Here is a 21,933-nt window from a genome sequence, read left to right as displayed (position 1 = left end):
ACTCACTTTTCACTTTCAATGTCGAATAACAAAATGCTACATTATTATTATATACTTAAGTTTTTGTCTTTACAGTTTAGAAGCATACAAAAGAAAAGTTTGTGTCAAGCATTTTATGCATTTACCTTGTGACTGCTGCATCAGCAAAACATAGTATAGGTGTTCTTCCAGGTGTGTTGCACACGACTCAGATATATCACTTCTGGTGGCAGCAAACACTCATCTAGATGTGCAGCTCACGATCAGAACTCTGCATCCACCCTGTGTCTGTCTGGCTTCTACTGAAATGGATACCAGCACAGCCAAAAAAGAAATGTAAACAGATACTATAGATATCTGTGTCTGTATGATTTATTCATCAGACCCTCACTCTGAATTTATCATGGATAACAAAATTTAGCATAATAATAATTAAAAAATGATGCATGGAAAACATTTAAACTAATAGAAATAATTAATCATGGTCGTTCAGGATGGTGTCCATCACGCCACAGGACCAAACTCATACCTTGACTTTAATAATCAGGAGAGGTTGGGTGTAAAGCTGGACATTTCATTTAACAGTCAACTGTAATTTATTAATGTAAAAGTCATCCTAGTTATGTACAAGAGGGGATGTTAATGGAATTTACCTGAAGGCCTTCTCCTGTTATCTCTCTGAAGACTGAATGACCAGAGTGGTAGGCTGCAGTAAGCAAATATACTGCGAAGATCATAAAGTGTTATTTGCAAACATGAAATTGATCTAAAAGAACCACTGCACAAATAGCATTTCAAATGTTCACACTGGAAAGACGGCTCCTCATACGTGAGCAGCTTTCTTAAGCCCTCCTGATCATGTACTGATAAAACTCTTATGAAATAACTAACTGTCTTTGCATACTCATGACCTAAAATATGATGCAGTGTAATTAAGAAAAGAAAAAACAAAAATAAAAGTGAACTCCCATCACACATATGACGAGATTTTCACAGCTGTGAAGTACAGAATTATTTTTAGAAGGGAACATGTTTCTGTTCACATCTATTGTTCACAAAAAGTATATAAAGCATATTCAAGCGCAGGTGCATAAGTAAAAGAACAAGCAATACTGTTGTCGTGTTTAAATACAATGGAAATTTTATTCAAATGGTGCAAAAAGAAAAAAAATTAAACCAACACAAAACCAGATGTTCTTTCCATTTAGATAACACTTCCACACAGCCTGGGCTTGCCTCTCAGTAAAAAAAAAAAATCTGAGAAAGAAAAGAAAGATAAACTAAAATGAATTGCTCAATTAACCAGAAGTATCGCACAATTTTGGATGAAAGAACTGCATCTGTGATGTGTACTATACATGCAAGAGTTTCAGCCTCATGCTGAGTAGATGCTGATGACTGATTCCGTTACATCCATGAACATGTATAATATAAAAATAGCAAATTCATTACATAACAAAAATTAAGTCCACCCTTATCCGATAGGAGGTGTAGTCCCCAATCATTTTTAAAACATGAGCTCAAAATATTTAAGAAGGTAGCCTGTAAAGGTTCAAAACAGAAACTCAAAATGAATGGAAATTATAAAGGCAGGTCTGCTGGACGACCAGACTCTTAATAAACAACAAAATAGTTTCAGAAATAAACATTCCAAAAAGGAAACCTCTGAAAAGTCTTACTATAAATATAGATTTTAAAATCATAGCATTTTGTCAGGTCATTAAGGAAGGAATTAGTGTGTTTACAAGAAATCAGAATGTTGAAGAGGCTCTTGGTAGTCAGCCAAAATGTACACATCCAATGAATACTGACTCGACTACAAACTCAGATGACTGTGCAGCTTCTTCACTTTCCTCTCAAGTTTAGTGTCTTGCCATTTATACATTCTTTTCTTTAAAAATACTGTAAAACTCATTTTGGTTTACAAAAATAACTTGAACGTATTTGTACAACCATTTTCATTGTCATTTTTAATACCAAAAAAACAAACAAACAAAAAAAAAAGGTCTGCAGTCTTGTTTAAGTCCAATGCTCAGTTACATAAGCATTCCATTTTTTAAATAAATGAACTAAATGGAACTTAGTTTCATTTAATGGTGCAAGAAATAAAAACCATTCAGCTGGTATTTCACTGATATATTCTTGTTTGTAGCTTTTGCATCAGGACATTCCCTAAAACCTCTCTCTCACAAAACACACGCAAACACACAAACGTACACAATCTTCCTCTGAGACTTAATAGGATAGTAACAAGATGTCTGAGCAGATATTATGGTTGGTAAAAGCTGCAAAATGATCCATAATTACGTGCATTACACTGAAATATGCCCGACCCAGAGAGAACTCTCTAAAGGAGCAGGACAAGTTTTATTACGAGGAGATAACTGCAGCGCGGAAATCCTTTCGTCCATTATACGGCATTATGAGACTTAACTGATCTTGGATGAGCTGAAGAACTACCCATAATGAACTGTCTAACTGTGCCACCCACTGGCCACATCTGGGAAATACATGGAAGCGAAACACTAATTAAATAGTCGATGTGCTTTTGAGTTTTGTATGGTACTAAAATAAAATCAGTGTGAGTTTACTTCAAAAGACCAGAAAATATAGCACTGTATGAAACAGAGACAAGAAAATTATCATCTTTTAGACATGAACACATTGGATGAAATATAAATGCCATGTATAAAGAAGCATGTTATTTTTGTCAGTAGACAAGTTTGGAATTGTGCAAAAATTCTGAAAAAGCAGAATCAGTAAAATGGTACTAAAATATGCTCTCAGACAGCCACTTTGAGGTTTTGGACATATGCCTTCAGTTGAATTATTGCAGTTAGCAAAGGGCTATCTACTAACATTTTCAGTTATTAGCGCTGGTGCTAGTGAGCCAAATATTTCAGCATCACCATTCACAAACTGAGAACACTACACAGTTTAAAAAGAAGTTTTGTCTGACAACAGTCTAATAATCATTGAATGTTTTTAGACATACTATATTAAATAGGTATATTATGTAGTACATTAGACTGTATTACACACTGTATAATGGAGAGAGACATCAGAATTCTTAAGTTAATGAGATCCAGACATCCAAAGCAAGGTCAAGTGTGACATGGCAGTCTTTCACCAGCTACTATCACACATCTTAGCACGAAATGTATTTTCTTTTGAGTGAAACATTATGACCCGTTTCAGATTATTAACTGGGTGCCAAATACACTGATTGCATTTACACAGTGACCAAAGTGAACTATTCCAAGACACAAATCAGTTATCAAAGCAGCGAAACCCTCCAACGATACAACTTGGTCACCTAGCAAGGAATACAGTCACTGGGAATACAGATTCTGGAAGCTCTTTCCATTTTTAATGGTGTGAGATTTTCAGCGGTCAGGTCTGTAGTAATAGCAGGATTCAATGTATGCGGAGACATGCAGCTCATGGCCAAGGAGAAGTATTATACAAAGTATCTTTGTATGAGTAGACTCTTACCAGTGCATTAATGGGGAAAAAGGAAGAGAAAGAAAGAGAGAGAGAGAGAGAAAAAAGCCTGACATTTGAGTTCAGTTCAACAATCTCCACAAGGACTGGACCAAGACTGAGAAGGCAACTAGGAAACAGCAAAGTCGAGAGCAATAGAATCACCATCCTCTTCATTAGAATCGTTAAAACACCACAACAAAAACGCAAGGAAAAGCACGCGAACACACTCAACCTCTAGACTTAAGAAAAGTGCTTGACTTTGTGCAGAGAAAAGTCCACTGACCCATGTTCAGTATCTGAGGGACATCAGCACATAGAGGTCACCTGGGACCTTCACAATAAGGGAATGAATTTGCTATATAGGACATTATTGCCTAGAGGGAGGGGAAAAAAAGAAATTTTGAAGGACCTCTGATCAAAACTTTGAGAACTTTGCTGACTAGGATAAATATCATTGTGTTACAGTATGTATTGCAAGGACTTGAGCAAAATATTTACTGCAGGATAAACATTTTAGCACTAGAGTAGTACTGTCTTCATTTATAAATGAATATTTTCATCAGGGAAATATCTTAAGACAGGTGAAATGTCCACCAGGGCAAAGTATGTAAACTATTTAAATGTAGCTGGCTTAATGGTTTAGCTAACTTTGGGTTCAACTTAAGGTAGTATCCACTAGTTCTGCTCTTTATTTAAAAAAATCAACACTGCAAGACTTCACATAATGACATATTAACAACTGCATCCACTATAGTGACTTGCCATACAGTAAAACCTTTGGCTGTCAAGGTTTTTGCTCCTTAGGACTTAAAAAAAACAAAAACAAAAACACAGAGCATGTTTTGGAGCAAAAGTGCCCAGAGTCGTAAAATTCCTGCTAGCCTGATTTAAACAAGTCAGGCCATGGCTTGAGAAACTGGGTTAGGGCTAAAGCATCGCGTCATCTGGGTAAAGAACTCTAAGCAACCCAACAGGGTAAAGTCCGTCAGTGCTGGCTAGTGGTGTTATGTGCTGATGTCTAACATGTTATGGCAAAAACTCGGTTAACTCCTCATTAAGCTGAAACCTTATTTATTCCTCTCTGACAAAGCCGCTGTACATGTCTGCATTTTTTGTTTGTGCTTGGTGTTGACACAAAGGGCGTATGTATTCTGTGCATTTAAGTATGCTAATGCACAGCAGCACGCTCGTGCCCCAAAATAGATCACCTCCTACATACTCAGAACGAACCGGAAGCACGCACGGCAGCGACGAAGCGCGAAAGGACAGGCCGGCATCGGCCGCGTCGAGCTCCTGCCAAAAATCCATGGTGAATGCATCAGAGGTACGGACACCTGGTTTCTGCCATCCCTGCACTGAGACCCTGTGAGCTCACAAAGGAAGAGCTATCCAACGTCTGAAGCGAGAGCCCTCGCGACAGGATGCCCTGAGGCCCACATGCATAAAAGGGAGCTGCGGAATCCTTCGGGAGGCCGGGGGTGATGAGGCGCTCAGAAGCGGTGGATGGCTGGCTCCGTTTCCCTCCTCTTCAGCTCCTCTCGGTAGCAGTACGAGCAGTAGTTACAGGTTTCCGGGTGTCCATAGTAGTTGCAGCTGGGCGTTCGGCACCGGCTCGACTGCAGACTGGCCAGGCCGCCAGCACTACCTAGGGAATAGTGCCTCATGGGGAGCGGTCCGCCACGACCGTCCAACACAGAGCGTGGGTCTCGTAGACCGTTAATGTAGCCCTCGCCCGGGAAACTGGGCAGCTCGTGCTCCTGGGCGTAAGAGGAGAAGCAGGGTACGGCGTGGGATGGACTGACCGTTGAGGCGGAGGGCGGTGGGTGGTACTGGGGGTGGGGATGACCTTGCGCAAGGGGGCAGTGGCGGGGCAGGGTGGCATAGGACGGCAGACCAGGGTAGGGCGATGGCGAGCCACCCGCCAGCTGCCGTCGGGCGTCCACGTAGCTGTGCATATGCAGGTGCTGGGGGAGAGAAGAGGGTGCCTGGTCGATGAAGCTAGGTCTAGGGATGGGCACCACGCCCGAGTACCCTGACGGACTGAACGAGGCTGACTTGAGAGTGGTGAAAGTGGACGGGGCAACATCCACTGCATCCTCCTTGCTCTCAAAGCTCCGGTACCCCAAATCCGATGGCTCTTTCTTCAGCTGCACCCCGTTGGTTGCCCCAACAGGTGTTGCGGACTTTCGCTCAGCCTCCCTCTTCTGCTCCTGCTCGACCCGGAAGCGCTCCTCTGCGTCGGCCAGGTAACGGTGGATCATCTCCTCCTGGTAGGGCTGCCGGGCACTGGTGGTCAGGAGCCCAGCGAAAATGTAGCGCCTCTCGCCCTGCATGGCTGCACGCAGGATGCCCAGGCTCACCTTCACGTCCGAGCTGTACTTGAATGGGTCACTCTCCGACGAGCTGCTCCCGTTCTGCCTCTCGCTGCCGGACGAGGGCGAGCCCTTACCCGAGTCCTCGGACCCTGCCTGCGCTGAGGCCAAGCCGTCCTTGCTGTCCTTGCGGCCACGCAGTGAGCCCTTCTTCTTCTCGACGCCTTCTGGCTTGGCTCCGCCTCCACCGCCCGCCGCTGCTTTGCTGGTCATTAAGCCGCCCACGTTCTTCTTCAGCTTGCTGCCCAGGCTCTTGCCGAAGCTGCCCAGCTTGTTGGCCACAGAGTCCACCCGCTTCTTCTCCTTCTCCTTGTCCTTCTTGCTCTTCTCCTTGCCCACTGCGCCCGTTGCCGTGGCGGAGCCGTTGCTCGACGAGCTAGAGGAGCTTGAGGAGCCCCCAGCAGACTTGCCTGCAGTCCCGCTGGTGCCCATCATGCTGCTGTCCCCGTTGCCATTTGAGCTGCTGCTCACTGACTCCTTGTCAGATTCGCCTGAGTCTGGAGGCGTGCGTGCGTCCTCCCCAGCTGAGGCGGTCGGAGACTCGGGCTGGGCCAGTGGGGCCTGCTGTAGGACAGAAGACACAGCCATTACACCGTGAGGATGATGGCTTCAGCCAACACAACAACATTGCTAATATGTTCATTAAGGACAGATTCATTAAGGGAGATCACACTAAACAGTTCAATTAGTTTACAATTCATTTTCAAGTAAACAGGCCCTCAGACATTAGGAGAAGCCCTTTCTTTCTAAAATGAATATACATAAAACCACAGAATATGGAATTTACTGATTTATTGCTTCTTGTGCCTTTAGAAGGCCTAGTTTGTAAGCCATTTAAGACAAAACCTCTCCAAAATAGCAGTAACATCTGTGCACTTAAAAAAAAAAAAAGCAACTACTAATTCGATGCTGCAAAACTGCTCTTAGCTCACCTGTACTTCACAAGGTAGAGGGAGCCATGTCACAGTCATGTAGGTGTGCAGTAGGTGGAGTTTTGCCTCCAGAGACAAAGTAACACTAGAAGAGAAGACAATACAACAGAAGCCTAAACACAGCTCAACAGATATGTATCTCTCAATACTGCCTCAAGATTGTATTACTTTACAAAAGCCAGTTAGACACAATACATAATTGTTCTATAATAGCTTTCTATAATGAGAATAATTGAATAAGATTTAGTTTAGAGCAGTTTCTCAACTAAAGGGTGATGATGATGTCATAGATGATCCAAATGTATGATCTTTTGTTACAAGAACAAAAGGTCACAGCAAGGTTTCCTCATTTAGCACCACTTCCTGGTTAACATTCATATTATTAGTCACTTAAATGCCATTCTACACTGCAACTCAACCCAACGGACAATAAAAACTAAGATGTGCTGTCCTATTTGCAGGTTCCCCAGTGCCCTACTTTTCTAAGTGTTGAGAGATAATCTCCTAATAACTGGACTAGTGGTGCTAATCTAGGGCATCAGGCAATCCCTGCTAGTCACAACCGAGCCTAGAACCATAGTAGAATAAAGCAAGGCTAATCCAGAATATCTGATATTCTCCAGACTTTCCTGCAATACTTTCTAGAACTAGACATCTATATAGTTTTTGGGGAGAAGACACTAAGAGAAGGTTGCTAGAAAGGTCCCCAAGATGCAATGAGCCACTGGTGTTCTGCTAGAGTATTCACTCTGACCAGACACTAGGGTGCCTGCAGACTGCAGTACAGGATCAGATCGTCTTTGCCTGTTTCAACTGATTCATAAGGCTTCATAACTTATTCAAGATCTTCAGTCAAACGAATACTTAGGGTGAACCCTCTGACTGAACTGAGTGTGGAAAATTGTCTTTACATAAACTTCATGCATCTGACTGCATGTCAAGGTCCATGGTGTCTAAGCACTGCTGCCATGGCATTCATTTCAACCTCAGCGGGAAGGAAGGAAGGGAGGTGAGACCAAACCTGGCTAGCATCATGTTGTCAGCGTCGTCTTTGCCCCACTCCCAGTCCTTGCCTGGGTCCACAGCAAAGTGCACAGGCAGCATCTTGTGATCCGAGTCAGTCAGAGGAATCACCACTTCACAGAAGAGAGCCTCTAATTAGTGTCTTTTTAACCATTATTCCTGTTGACTCAATGACTCGGCTGTATATATCAAGTAACTCTTCATGGAATATGTCCCTCAGCACAAATCTTAAACAGATAACCAGAACTATGATTAACTGTCTCCGGTGTGCTGGGAGCTGGAAGCCAATAAATACATTTACAGTAGATCATAAATTACTTGTGATTGCAATATTGGTGTCTACATAAGGCCACAATACACGGACGAGCATAACAGACAGAACAGCATTCTAATTAATCAGCATTTTATATCAGTTTCAGATTTTCCCAATAGATTCTTAGTGGGTGCTTTTAATAAATGCATGCATTCATATGTGCTAACAACTAAATACATTTGGTACTTGCGTATTCGCCAAGTTTATGATACATCGTAATATCAAATGTCAGCATAAGCGTAAACAACACCGATTTGCAAAGGATGCTCTAGACATGTAAAGAGGACAATAAGAACAATGAAACATTTTGTGGGAGTCTGGATCAATGAGTCTCATAATCCCTAGACAAGTCATTAGGCTACAGTGAAAAGTGAACTAAAAATATACTCGGATGAAAACCAAATCCTGCCCTGCCAACCTTGCTCTTTGGAGCCATCCTTCTGTTCCATAGAAACCAGGGCAGAGAAGTGGGCTTGGTCATAGGCCAGCACCAGTGGTGAGCGATGACACTTGCTAGCTGGGACCTCCAGGGGGAGATAAATCCCACCAAATGGGATCGGGGCAAAAGCTAGAAAAAGAGAAAGTTCAGAAGAGACAAATTATATGGAGACAGGAGCATGTCTTCAGCATTACCAAGCCTAGAAGTGATATGACTACACTAGTGGCTTTCAAAGTGTGACCCACAGTTCACAGGCCTGTGACACCTGTCTAATTTACGCCAGAGCCACTGGAGACATGTTCCCACCACTTTTTCAGATGGACGTGTTTTCTCCACAAGCTGGCTTTGCTTCTTTTACTCAATAATCATTCGAGTAAAATGCTTGTTTTAGGTAATAAAATGAAATGTATTATGAATCATAAAACATTCTTCCTTACATTTTGTCACACAATACCGAGATAATAAACACACTACAACTGACATTTTTTGAAACAAATCAACTTATTTTTTTACTCATAATAAATAGAAAACAATTGTACTACAAATAAACTTGAAACTATACTGCTAATACCTTTAGCTGAACCTCCTTTCAGTCCCAGTGATGATTTATTTTCAGTGAATGTGCAACTGAACTGAATACAACACCTGGTCCACATTCTTGTACCCAGCATTTTTCAAAGCCAATTTACAACCATACTGCTAAGGGCCCAATATAAATAATCCTATATAGACATTTAAATAATTTTAAAACATGACAAATATTACTGTTATAACAATTATGTGTAAAAACAATCAGCATAGTTTGGCTGAGCTTGTCAATTGGTCTGGCAATATGCATGACCCCTGTAACCAAACTAGTTGCCCATTTACTAATGAGTTATGGTACAAGTGCAAATGGCAAAGTATCTATCCAAAAAGCTTTGTAAAAACTAGGAGCTTCTTACATTTGAACTAAGGAAGTAAATGATGAAATTTGGATCAAATTTAACTTGTGTTAAGCAAAAAGAAGAACCTGAGTTAATTTCTAACATTGTTTATCTTAACAGTCTAGCTTCTGAAAACCATAGTAGCTTATGTGCTAGAGGAATATGGTTGGAGCAAGTGGAGCAAAACTCAAGTTACTTTTTCAAACTCAAAAAACATCACCATAAAATTCTATTACAGAAGAGCCAATGAAAATACGTTCATTCTGTGAAAGACTTTACAAACATCCGATTCCAAATCATCAATCTCTTACAGAGAAATAGTTTGTGATATTAAATAGTGGAAAAACAATGTTTCAACATAATACTACTACAGGAAACTAGGGGGAAAGCCTTTAAATTTTGGTTTTCCTAAATGCTTTGAAAATGGTTAGCCTTGCCACCTACTTTATCTCAAGGCTTAATACAGTTGTAAAACAATGCAAAAAGACAAATTACTACATGAAAACCGGTAACCAATTTGCTTCCTTCAGAATGATTCTACAATAACTGCCAAATGTGAAGCAAAAAGAAGAAAAGAAGCACTTAGTGACATCGTGTACCATTAGTAGGCGTAGACAGAGATGAAATAAAAACTAATTATAAGAATAACAACGCCTCCATTAAACTCCCACAAGACACTTAAAAAAAGATTAGATATGCAAAGAGGCATCTGGCAAGGATGTCCGCTTTCACCTTATCTGTTCTTACTAGCAATGTTGATTCATATTAAAAACTGCAGTATTATGGGTGTGTCAATAGTAGAAAGAACTATCTACATTATTCAGCCTCATTATTCCAAAAAGAGAATGAAAAGAATCCATATTGGTGGAATACATTCTCCAAAGCTTCAGGCCACTATCTCAAATGTGGCAAAATGTGAACTCTTTCCAAACAACTACCATCATATATGACAATCACTGTACTTTAAAGTACTTTGGCATTGTAACTTACAAAGATCAAAAATGTGAAGCAGTGGTATACAAACCTGGACCTAAAATCCAAATTCAGTGCTGGATTTCATAATTACTTGATTAAATGATCAATATAACTGGCTGCCCACTCTGTCATCAGATAAAGGAAGGGTAGAAAACATGTAGAACCTGGACCTTGAGGACTGTGGTTTGAATACCTCTGCATTAGTGGAACTGAGACCATCACCCCTTCCACTTTACTTCAGGAAGACACAAGCTTTGTCTCAACAGAGATCTTTCCTTATCTGGAACAATTCTTATATTGAAAGCGTCTGTCTAAATTAATCTGACCTTCCATAGCATGAGATGTTCCACAAGATTATTGTGGTAAATGGATAAGACTTTATTTAATTTCATTTGGAAGAGTAAAAACTTATAAATGAATGAGCCAAGCTATTTGGCCCTTAATGCATTAGACTTTTCTATACCGACGTGAAATCAATTAATGGCTATTATCAAAAATCCCTCTTTATGGAATTTTAGACCTACATATATTTTTAACTCTATATGTGGTCTTCCATCTTTACCAACACACAATTATGTCATATCCAAGCTACCACTTAAACGTTCCCTTTCGTCAACAAATGTTACTAAGCTGGTTACTATTGTAAAAACATAACTTTTCTCCACACAAGGATTTTATTTGGAAAAATAAGGAAATTCAATTTAAAGACAAGTCCCTATTCAACAAGAGATGGTCTGATAATGGAATTCTGCTGCTTAATCAGTTGCTTAATAAAGATGGTCAATTACTTAAATATGACAAATTTATTAATATCAATATATTCCTAGTCACTCCAAGATATGCTGTTGTTTTCAACATAGTAGTTAATGGGGTTAGACACTTCCTATGATCTGGCCCCAAGAAGAAAGGTCATAATATACCTTCTATACAATCTCAAATCATTCATATCGATATTGACTGTCTCTTAGTAAGTATAAAATCTGCCAACAAATGTAAATATAATACTACATGACATGGTAACCACACCCCCACCTGTTTTTATTTGGAACACCTTTTACGATGTTCAGTGGAACATTACTACTTTGAGAAAAAAGTACTGAGTAAAAGAAGTCTCATTCAGAATACTACACAGATGCTATCCAGTAAAACCTGAAGAATTTAAATGTATACCTTCTCCTCCGGAATCTCTCAGCATTGTGTCGGCAACCACCACTATAGGTCTGCGGAGCACATGAGCTAGCACAAACACATGGAATTCCTCTAAACTCTCATACACAGGCTCCTCCTGTGACTCTACCCTGCTCAGACACACAGACACACACAGAGATTAAAAAATACAGGCACACAGAGACGGAACAAAAAAAAACTGAGAACACAAGAAATGTTTAAATATTTTTTCTTGTCACTTTCATTTACAGTGTTTAATTTAGCTCAGTGATTTACATTTGACACTGTTTAATGTGGTCTGGTTTAGTTAAGCTTTATTTATCCTCTGTGTTTACACAAAATTTATGGTTGACTAATTATGGAAACAAAATTTATGGTTGACTATTTGTATACAGAAGATAAAGCAAAAGAAGGTAAAACAAGCTAACGATGCTAAGGTAAGCCAACACACCCGTTGTTGCCATTGCCAGTGTAGTGTATCCGGGGCTCGCTAGAGGCCAGCTTCAACAGCTCGTTCCACTCCTTCTGCCACTCCTCTTCAGTGTACACCAACCCAGACTGCGCACACACACACACACACAATATACGTTAATGGAGTGTGAATGGAGCATTCACCATTTGACCCATATGACTGATTATCCAAAACTGTATATTAAGATAATAACCGTCTGCTGGTCAGGCATGACCCAGGGTCAGGGTCAGCATAGCAGGCGTGACCCGGGGGTAGACCCCTGCTCACCTCTTTGTTCTGCATGGTCTGCTGCCACCTCCAGCGGCGCCTCAGTGCCTCCCTCTCCTGGCCGTGGTCCATCAGCGCGTACAAAGACTTCCGCAGCATCAAGTCTCGGTCATGGAAACCCCACATACCTGCATAACAAGCGCAGAGGTCATTATACTCTACAGAGTTAAAGCACCAAGTTTCTGCCTTTCTGCATTCTAACAATTACATGACTGGGTGAGGGACCCAACAATAGATCCAATACTCACACATCATGAAATACATACTATTAGTACTGTATGAGCAGAATATGTCAGACAAAAACAAGGCAGTTGGCAGGACCTGTTTGGCGGAATGATAGGTTGAACTACAACTTTCTTTTTTGGGTGGAGTGTTCCTTTAATCATACCATGCTCAGGCCTAGGACTGGCACTTCACAGCCCCTGTGGACTGAGTGCAGGTCACTGAGAGTGCAGATTCAGGTGCACATATTGGGCTTCAGGGGTTCTGCAGAGCTGAACGTTTTTGCCTGGGTACAGATTGGATCCTCACCTAGAGACGCAGCATGCAGCAGACAATTTCCATCTCCGCTCGTAGCCAGGGGTAACAGGCTCTGACAGCCGGGCCCCAACTTTGTCCACCAGTTCAGCCGGCCTGCACATAAACATTTAACTTGCACTGTATTTTATAATTTTCAAATGTTTACAGTCAATATTGCATAATTCATATTAGACATATGCAGGCTTTTGCCATCACTCAGTGATAGTCTGTAGTCAACAAGCTTCATCTGACGTTGTAAAACTGACCCAGGAACAGCCGCCTGCCTGCCTGGGCATGGCACACGCCACCCTTTGGCACACTGGAGGGGACTCACCAGCGTGTTCCAGGGCCACCAGCATGGACTGCTCGATGAGGTCTCTCTCGATGAAGCTGCGGAAGTCCTCGCGGTAGACAGTGAGGTCGGGCAGCTGGAAGGTGCAGAGGGGCGTTTCCAGGAGCGACTCGTTGCTGCCGGTACCCGTGCTGGACACATGGGAGCGGGCCAGCGACACGATGGTGGAGCTGGCGTGAGAGATGCCCCGCGACAAGCGTTTCTCTGTGGCTGCAGACCCACACAAGCACACGGAACTCTGGGTCAGATTTAGCAGAAAAGGGATAAAGAGCTGGGACTTCCGGAGAAAAAAAAAAGGTATTTTTCATAGTTTTAAGCCAGAGGTGAGAGACTGTAAAGCAACTGAAATGAAGCGCATGAGTACTACTATATTTCATTTTAGGCATGTTCATAACTGTAGCCAAACTATCATTCACAATTTGAAAATAAATTATTTTTATGTAAATGTTTGTATATATACTTACCCAGACCAGTATAAAACAATTTTAAGTGAATATTTATCATTTATAAATGTACAAACATATTGCAATTACAAAGTATTGCACTGTGATATTTGTAGATGGTTAGAGATTGCGTTTTCAATCACTTTTCCAAATCATCCAGTGTGTATCGAGTGCCAGAGGAGAGAGTGTGTGTGCAGCACAGCCCTGCGCTGAGCACTGGCTCCTGTAGGCCTGGATCTGCGGCAAGACACAGCGGGACTGTACCTTGCACCACCTCGTCCTGACGGTGCAGGAGCGGCCGGCCTCCACGCCCCAGATCCCTCTCCACAATGGCCCGCTTGCGCTCCTCGGCAAACGTGTAGGACAGGCTCCCAGCATTCACTTGCCTCAGCTGCTCGAAATCGCTCAGAGCTGCAGTCAGGTCCCAGTTCTTACCTGGGGGTAGGGGGAAGATAGATTACCGTCCCAGCATGCTTGTCTGACAGAACAGGCCGCCCGCCAGCCAGATGTCCAGCTGTCCAAGCGTCGGAGAGGAGACGGAGTTTGAATATTAACTGAATGTCAACAAAGGCGGCATGTGCCTGCGAGACTTTCTGCAGAGGCGGCCTGAGTAAACAGCAACTCGGCGGCCCCAGTGACCGCGCATACCACAGGACAATATATTTTTAAACACTTATCCTTATCTGTAAGCGTTGCTCGGCAACAGCCGTTGGGTTTGTCCTGGCTTTACCTCGCTGCATATGTTTGGTTTGGATTATTCAACTGACAGCCCAACAAACGCTTGGGAAGGCTTATCAGGAAGTCGCCAGTGGCCTGCACCCTTCTTTTTCGGCATGGAATCTGTGAGGAGCGACTTGTGGAGGTCCAGGGGGCCTGTGCTCACCCTCCAGCAGGTCTCTGGCCAGCCCGGGCTCGGCTCCCGTGGAGCGGACAAAGTCGGAGAGGACTGCGTCCATGTCCAAGGTCATGTGATCATGAAGCGGCAGTGTGACAGGGGGGCATCAGGGCAGCAAGAGAAAGACGGGGGAGCGGCTCTCCCGTACGACGCCAGTGCTAGCACTGCCACACCTGTAGAGGGTGAGAGAAAGAGTGAGAGAAGAGAGAAAACGAGAGACAGAGTGAGGGAGTGTTTGCTTAACCTAATAAATGAGACGGATAAACAGAGATCAGTGGCCCTGCTGCCAGGCCTCGACAGCTAAGCCGTGTCTGCATAACTGGAGCTCCACACACAGCTCCATAGTCCCATGCCTGCGCATGATCAGTGCTGTTGCTTAGCTCAATTTGTACTGAATGTGAAATGGTCTTAATACACATGTATTTCAAAAACATTTACATGTGACAGACTAGGCCTGAGGTGTCATTTTAAAATAAATAGTTCGCGTGTTTATATGATTCGGTATTTCCAATCAGGGGTGCGAGGTTATATTTTTGAAGCGTGCCCTCAGCAATAGAGGTCCTACAACACATCTGAGATTTGAGTCACTGGAGCCATAGAACACACTTCTAAATTACAAACATTGACAGCAGTCAAAAGCAAAGCTTCAGAGTTTGGGGGTCCCATTCTTTGGAGAAATAATTCAACCTGATTTCTGCCCTTAAGCTTAAACACTCTCTTCCAATATTCTCATAATGCCCCTCAGTAATTGATCAGAAACCCTACTGAAACGTGTTTTTGGCCTGCCTGGGACAGGCCACCAATAATCGAAGACAGGAACCATCTGAAAGCACCGGAGAGGAAGCCATAGATCACTGAACAAAGGGCTGATAAATTGAGGACACATCAGTGCACTTTTCCCTTTCGGAAGTGTGGCCTCTCATGGCACTGCCCAGACCTAAAAGCCTGCAACCAAAGAGGAGTGAGCCTACAAAAGGTACTGGCCAGACTGCTCCCATACAACTTACCAGGCTGTGCTGGGGATGTCACTAGGAACGCTGCTATGGTAAAGTTTACAGCGAAGAAGAGTAGGCCTATCAGCGCAGCCAGGCAGAGTAAGAGTGACAGGTCACCAAGCTGAAGACAAGCTGCAGTCCAGGGAGGACAAAGGCACCGATATGTAGGCTGGAGTCGATAAGGAAGGCTGCAGGAAGTGACCGTAGATGTGACGGCATGCGGGAAGCAACATCATTACAATAGCAGAGACGTATCGACACCACTGACACTCACTGGGCCTTTTTGGTGGGATTGGAAGCACATCCAATCAATCAGAGAGAAGCCCGCCTCTGCCCACGGCCTCATCCGATGGCTCTGACTCAGCTGCCTATTCGGACTAGTGGATCGTGACTCATAACGTCTCTCTTCCTCTCCTCCTTCATTCATTCATGGGCACTCTGCATCTGCCATGCACCCTCGCACTCTCGCACGCCCCGATCGCTAGCACGCGGACATGCCGGGCATGCGGCAGGCCGCGTCACGCAGAGATGATGGACACTGCGTTCGCCGGCTGGCTGCTGACGACACTGCAACAGACTTAATGGGGGAAAGAGAGGGGCTGGGAGAAAACTGCAGCCTGCGCCCATCTGCTGGCGCCTCAAGCACGCATGCCCACCCACACACACACGTGCATGCCCACGGACCTGTACGCTAAAGCTGAAGGGTATCTATACCGTGATATGAACACATACGTTGCAGACAGAACGCTGCAGTGTTTTACCCAGTTACAGCAACACAGGTCACACCCACTGCATATACAGTGCAAAGTAGTGAAGCACACACATCTTTACTGAGAGAAGAGTAGAGTAAAGTGAGTGCAAATGAAGGCTACGAGTAAAGAGAGTGGGGGAAAAAGAATGCTAAAAATGAGTGCAAAAAAGGCAGCAGTGCAGATTTAGTTTCAATAAAGAAAGGCCACAGAATGAAGGAGCTGTCAGCATGGTGGGGTTTATGTGAGGACCAATAAGTCTCTGCTACTACAGATTAACTAGTGCTCATACATGTACATATGCATAATAAACACACATGTACATTGTATGCACAGAAACTTGAGCTACACTATCGAACTAGTCATTTTTAGCTCTTTTTCACATGTTTAATTTGTAGGACAGTTTGATATGCTAAATCTGTAGGACAGCTTTGCTGTATATAGGACTAATCAAATGGGCAAACTTGTGTTTCTGCACTTTACATTAGTGTTGGGAAGTTTGACTCACTTTCTGAGCCAATACATTTCACCTATCCGATGAAAATAATAGATTCTCCCTTTCAGGAGGCAAACATTAATCTGCTGAATAGGTCAAATCAATTCTTTCTTCAAGTTCAAAAGAATCTGGAAGTTGAACTAAACCAGTTATCACTACTTTATATGAAAATAAAGCAGAGCTATGCATTTGTGCAGAACTCATCAAGCATACAAGAACAGCTTTATATAAACATGCGTTGTTCAACCTTCTAGTTTAGTGTGGAAAATGCAGGCCTTTGCAAGTACCTTGTATCTTTTGAATTTACTTTCCTTTAGCCTATTTGTGAACCAACACAGTGCTTGTTCTGACACTGCTTAATTTTATTTTTTTAAACCCATCTTTTCTAAAACAAATATGCTATATTTAACCATCACTTCAAACAGCAAGTGTAAAACCAGACTTATATTCATATTGTTATCAAGGTATTTAACATAAATGGTGAGATATAATTTTGTCCATAGTGCACAGCCCAAGGATGCACACAGAGGCCTACAGGCACAGAGGAGCTTAGACACATGAAGGCGCTTGCACAGACACACATGGACACACACAGTATGCCCTGGCAGCTGACTGCTCAGCCTCCCTGGATCAATACCTCAGCTGCAGTCTGCAGGGCAGGGAGTGGCAGGACAGTGCAGGGCTGCTGCCCTAGCCAGCCCTCCGGTTGGTAACATGCTAATAACCAAGCGCATGAGAATGAGAACGAACGAAAGAGAAAGGATTTTTAAAAAAACATGACTGGCTTTAAGATGTTTTATCAAGTATCTAAGAGAAAAACCCAGGTTGTGGTCTCATCTGTAATATCATGTAATATCTCGTAAATTGACATTAAAGAAGGATCTTAGTGCCTTAAATATGACCAAAACCTTCTACAAAATGACAGGCAGACCAATAAAGGCTCCAGAGCCTGACAAGTATGGTCAGCGAGGTTTATTAGCATTCTATGATGGGTAGATGAACAGAGTGCTCCATGCTGGGGTAAGCGAGGGCATACATGCTATACATGGTGACCGTTTGTCGACAGGCTGGATGTGAATGTTAGTGAGGTTTGGACTTTGCCAGAGCCAGCTAGACAAGGCAGTGTTCAAAAGCAGCATTCGGCCAGAGAACCTGGCAGATTGTGCTGCACTGGATAGGCAGGCTTTTGTCTGCTTACATAACGTGTGACGGGCACTGTGGCCAACACGTAGGTGCTTTGAGATGCTGGTATTGCCTCCCCACGCATGTACGCGCACACATATACACATGCACGAACACACACGTCAGTGAGGTCATGCCTGGTGGCATTAACCCACAAGGATTACATTTAGGAAGGGAAACTTAAAGGCTCCAGCTGTAGTTCAAGAGGACACGAACAGAAGTGATTCAGCCTTTACAAAAGTTACCTAAACACTGAAAACAACACTGCAAAGGGCTTCACAATGGAAAATTAAATCAACACAGTGCATTTGAATGTTGACAGTCTAATACATACGATAACAGCAAAACAAAACCCTGCAAACAGGAAGGGACATATTTTGGTGATTTTAATTGTATGGGATCACAACAGGGACTAGGTATCCAAAATGTGATTTATGCATCAAAGTATGAGCAAGTCTGAAGCCCAAAAAACAACTGTGGTTAGTTCTGTGAAGGGAGGGAAATCCAAACAAACCAAAAACAGCAGTGCTATCTTTTATTACACCAACAACTTATCCTCTGTCTACGCCACTCATCCGATCCTCAAGGCCCTTTTAAATGCAGGAGCACAGATAGTGGCCACCGGTGCAAAGGGCATGCGGGTCAGCAGAGAGTGTCTTCCAGGCAGGTCAGGCTGCATGGCTGGAGCAGGGGGCAAAAGGGCCATCCAGCCGTCCTGCTGCTCCTGACATCCTTGCACATATCCAAGAGAGGAGTACTATGATGGGCACAAAGGCAGAGGGCGAGAGAGGGCAGCCAGCAGGCCCAGCCTTGCGCACCAGACAACAGCGCCTCACCAGATGTGCTGGGCGCTTTGGAAGCAGCTCTGCAGGAGTGAGGCTCTAATAAACACCCCAGCAGAGCCAACCCTCACCGCAGAGCGTTAACAGATGGCATCAGGCTGCCAAAGTGGCTAACGAGCACAGCTGGAAGCAGCCGTCAGGGACGATGTATGCCTCTTGCTCGTGCACGCACGCACACATACACGCGTGTGCGCACACATGTACAGACAGACTTGTTGACTCAAGACATCTCAGTCATCTGAGAGGAGCGGCAGCTGTCACATGGACCGTCTAGGTTGTATGTGTGAAAGCACAGTGCATCTTTATGTCAGGGGAAGGGGGTTATGTTTTGGGATGAGGCACAGTCACTGAAGCCTCAGGCCATGTGGGTAAAAGACATGGGGTGGAGCTTATGAACTGGTCTGCAAAGTGTCAGAGTGCCAAGGTTCTCTGAGAAGTGCTGACAAATGTTCTCAAGTGCCAGCTCAGTGCTCATTGCACATGTCGTTTGCATACTTTATGCACAAAGGCTTTAGAGTCAGAGTGAAGCCGCTTCCCTGACCTGGTCAGATGTGTTTAAATAAAGCGTACACTAGAAATATTTAGAAACAAAAAAGAGTTTATTTTCTTTACCTTCACATGTAAATGAAAGAAGATGGCCAAGCCATGTGTGAAATTCAGCATGCAGACTAACAAATCCACTAATTTAAGAGAGGCAAATGTAACTGCTACAGCCTGCTATCAAATAAACATGAAACTTGTAAATAACTAAACACCAAAAGATGTGTTTGGTGAAAGGGTTCCACTCTTTGCTTTGGAGAAGATGGCCGACATTTCCTGCCAGCTGTGAGTTCAATCTGAATGTATCTCCGCCTGCCTATACTGAACCCAGATGTGCTCCAAGAGATAAGGGACCTGAGGTAAGCACGCCCACACACACGGACTCACGCATCTGTGTACGGATGTACACAGGCACGTGGAAACGCGCAGACACGTGCGCGAACACATGGACACACTTAAACTGGGCCAAGTGCTAATGCTGGCTCCTGCAGAAGAGAAGCACCTATTCCTCCAGGGCCTGGACCTAACAGAAGAACACTGCAGTGAGTCAGCAACTGCCCTTCCACAGTCCCGGCCGCCGGCCGCCGGCCGCCTCCTCTTAAAGGCACACGGTCCTAAAACAGCCCAAGAAATGGCCAAGAGCCCAGGAGCCACTGCTGAAGTGAGAACCCAGGAGAGCTTCTTTAATCTCCCAACCCACTTCAGTAAGTGTGACAGGACTTTGCAAAGCTTTTAGAAGCTGCAGTAACAGGCCTAGCTGGTGACTCTTAAGATGATGGTAACCATTTAAGAACTGTTCTTGCTATTGTGGCATTAGAAAGCCTTAAGCACTGTACCTTCAAACAGCCATCAGGGACTGCAGATATTGTTTCATCCCTCTGAGACTGGTCATCTTATGTTTTTATTTAAAAAAAAAAAAGTTGCTAAGCAGCAATACTGATCCTGTTAAGATGCAAAGATTGCTTACTGAAGCTCAGATTTTAATAGCTCCTTTAAAAATCTGTCATAAAATCCGAGGGATTTAACTGGGGCAGGGGATGAGTTTATATATGCCATAACGATCCTCCATGTTCAGGAAATGCAAAGACTGTTCCGAGCTGAATCACACTAACGGTGTGGAGACTGTTGCAAACTGCTGAGTGCTGGCCAACAGACTAATCAGTTTAGTCATCAGTCTATTAGGATTATTAAATAACCTCGCCGCTATGACTGGCAGGAGACTTGGCTGCAACCGCGGGTGCAGCGCGAGTGAAGCTCTTAGCCCAGTTCCCACCAGCTCCCACGCCTGTGGGACAGGGCTGCAGCCATGCAGTGGTCGGTGCGCGGTACAAACCAACTGGCCCTTTGATGGCTTGCTTTTTTTGTTTTTTTAAAAGTACTTGAATGTACAGGCACTAGTGCAATGTGCATATGGTAAGGTTAACATCAGCACCACGGGCAGCTCCCTGGAGGAGGGACTTCCTCGCCACACAACCCAAAGAAAGAGGTCAAAGTGCAGAATTTCTGCACTTCTGCCTTAAGTCTGATCCTCTACAAAAAGTCATTACTCTAGAGGCACTAACTGATTACCCCTTCGAGGCAATTTTATTTCCTTGCAGTTAAGTAAGTATGTTAAAGCAGTTAGGGCATTTCTGCAGTTATGGCTCTTGTGAAGGTGTCGATCGATTCAGTTAATTTGGTTGGCAATTCCCTGCTGCCTTAAATCAGCTGAAGATAAAACCCTCTTACAGACAAGATGAGGAACTTAAGTCAGAATTTGAATTTCTCTATTTTAATAAACTAGATAGCAGGGTTCCCCCCCAAATCATGCATTCTTCCTCTTTTTTAGTAATGAGGCACTCACGCCCACCCTTCCATACAGAGTGATGTGACACAGCAGTGGCTGGACTGTTGGCGTCTCACCTCTCAGCCTGCCGTACCACATTCCCGTTTTCTTCTAGCTGCCACCGTGACCAGATGGGACCCATGTCATTCAGCAGGTCTGGAGTACCAGGCCCGGACATGCTGTCGGTCTAGGATCTACGCAGTGTGCTGGGATGCGCTGCGTGCAGGAATATGGGACTTGGGAGGTCATGGCCCTGAGCGTTCCAAACTGATGTTTGATTCGTTTCCAGAATGTGCCGCGTGTGTATTTGACCCAACACGCGCACGTACAGACACACACGTGCCACAATCCCAGCATAACAGTCATGCCGCAAAAATTCTACTCTCTTCTCTCGAGGCTCAAGAGTGAATGTGCAAGGGTGGTGAATTTATCATAGCACATAGAGTCCACACCGCAGAATGCTTGCCACTGTGGTGAGGTCATAAGCAGGAGGAATACATAATAAAGCCATTGTTATCTAAGATCAGGGTTGTTTATTAATCCTTATGTACGCACGCTTACAGTGCACTGGACCAGCTCATTGTCAGTGGCACAAAGTGTATTCAGAGGGTACAAGTAAAGAGATCCACTTTATGTGTTTAGAGCCTGTAACAAATACCCCAAGCCTGTTTGAAAAATACCTAGCTAACAGGTAATGGAAGCCAATGGATTTGATTTAGCACTGATGATAATGGCAAATGAAAT

General features: G+C 43.7%; 1 protein-coding gene across 4 annotated transcripts in view; it reads right to left on the bottom strand.

Annotated features, from left to right (window-relative positions):
- Window positions 1–1,094: 1,094 nt before the first annotated feature.
- otud7b (OTU deubiquitinase 7B) overlaps window positions 1,095–21,933 on the bottom strand; it is a 29,528-nt gene continuing 8,689 nt past the window's right edge. For 2 of the 4 annotated variants that reach the window (XM_027013612.3, XM_081719170.1), the window contains exons 2-12: window positions 14,549–14,733; window positions 13,930–14,100; window positions 13,205–13,432; window positions 12,883–12,984; window positions 12,352–12,479; window positions 12,064–12,170; window positions 11,616–11,743; window positions 8,524–8,673; window positions 7,791–7,905; window positions 6,770–6,854; window positions 1,095–6,401 (exon numbers count right to left, since the gene is read on the bottom strand). In XM_027013612.3, the coding sequence (XP_026869413.2) occupies window positions 4,956–6,401; window positions 6,770–6,854; window positions 7,791–7,905; window positions 8,524–8,673; window positions 11,616–11,743; window positions 12,064–12,170; window positions 12,352–12,479; window positions 12,883–12,984; window positions 13,205–13,432; window positions 13,930–14,100; window positions 14,549–14,633 (2,745 nt within the window). In that variant the 5' untranslated portion in view covers window positions 14,634–14,733 and the 3' untranslated portion in view covers window positions 1,095–4,955. Of the gene's footprint in view, window positions 6,402–6,769; window positions 6,855–7,790; window positions 7,906–8,523; window positions 8,674–11,615; window positions 11,744–12,063; window positions 12,171–12,351; window positions 12,480–12,882; window positions 12,985–13,204; window positions 13,433–13,929; window positions 14,101–14,395; window positions 14,734–15,829; window positions 17,736–21,933 lie in introns of those variants that run through there. The other 2 variants (XM_081719178.1, XM_081719180.1) reach the window with 2 other exon arrangements.

This window comes from Electrophorus electricus, chromosome 1 (genome assembly GCF_041902795.1).
Source record: "Electrophorus electricus isolate QZ-2024a chromosome 1, ASM4190279v1, whole genome shotgun sequence".
NCBI lineage: Eukaryota > Metazoa > Chordata > Actinopteri > Gymnotiformes > Gymnotidae > Electrophorus > Electrophorus electricus.
Note: the sequence above shows the minus strand (reverse complement) of the source record. Positions and strands in the feature narration are given on the sequence as shown.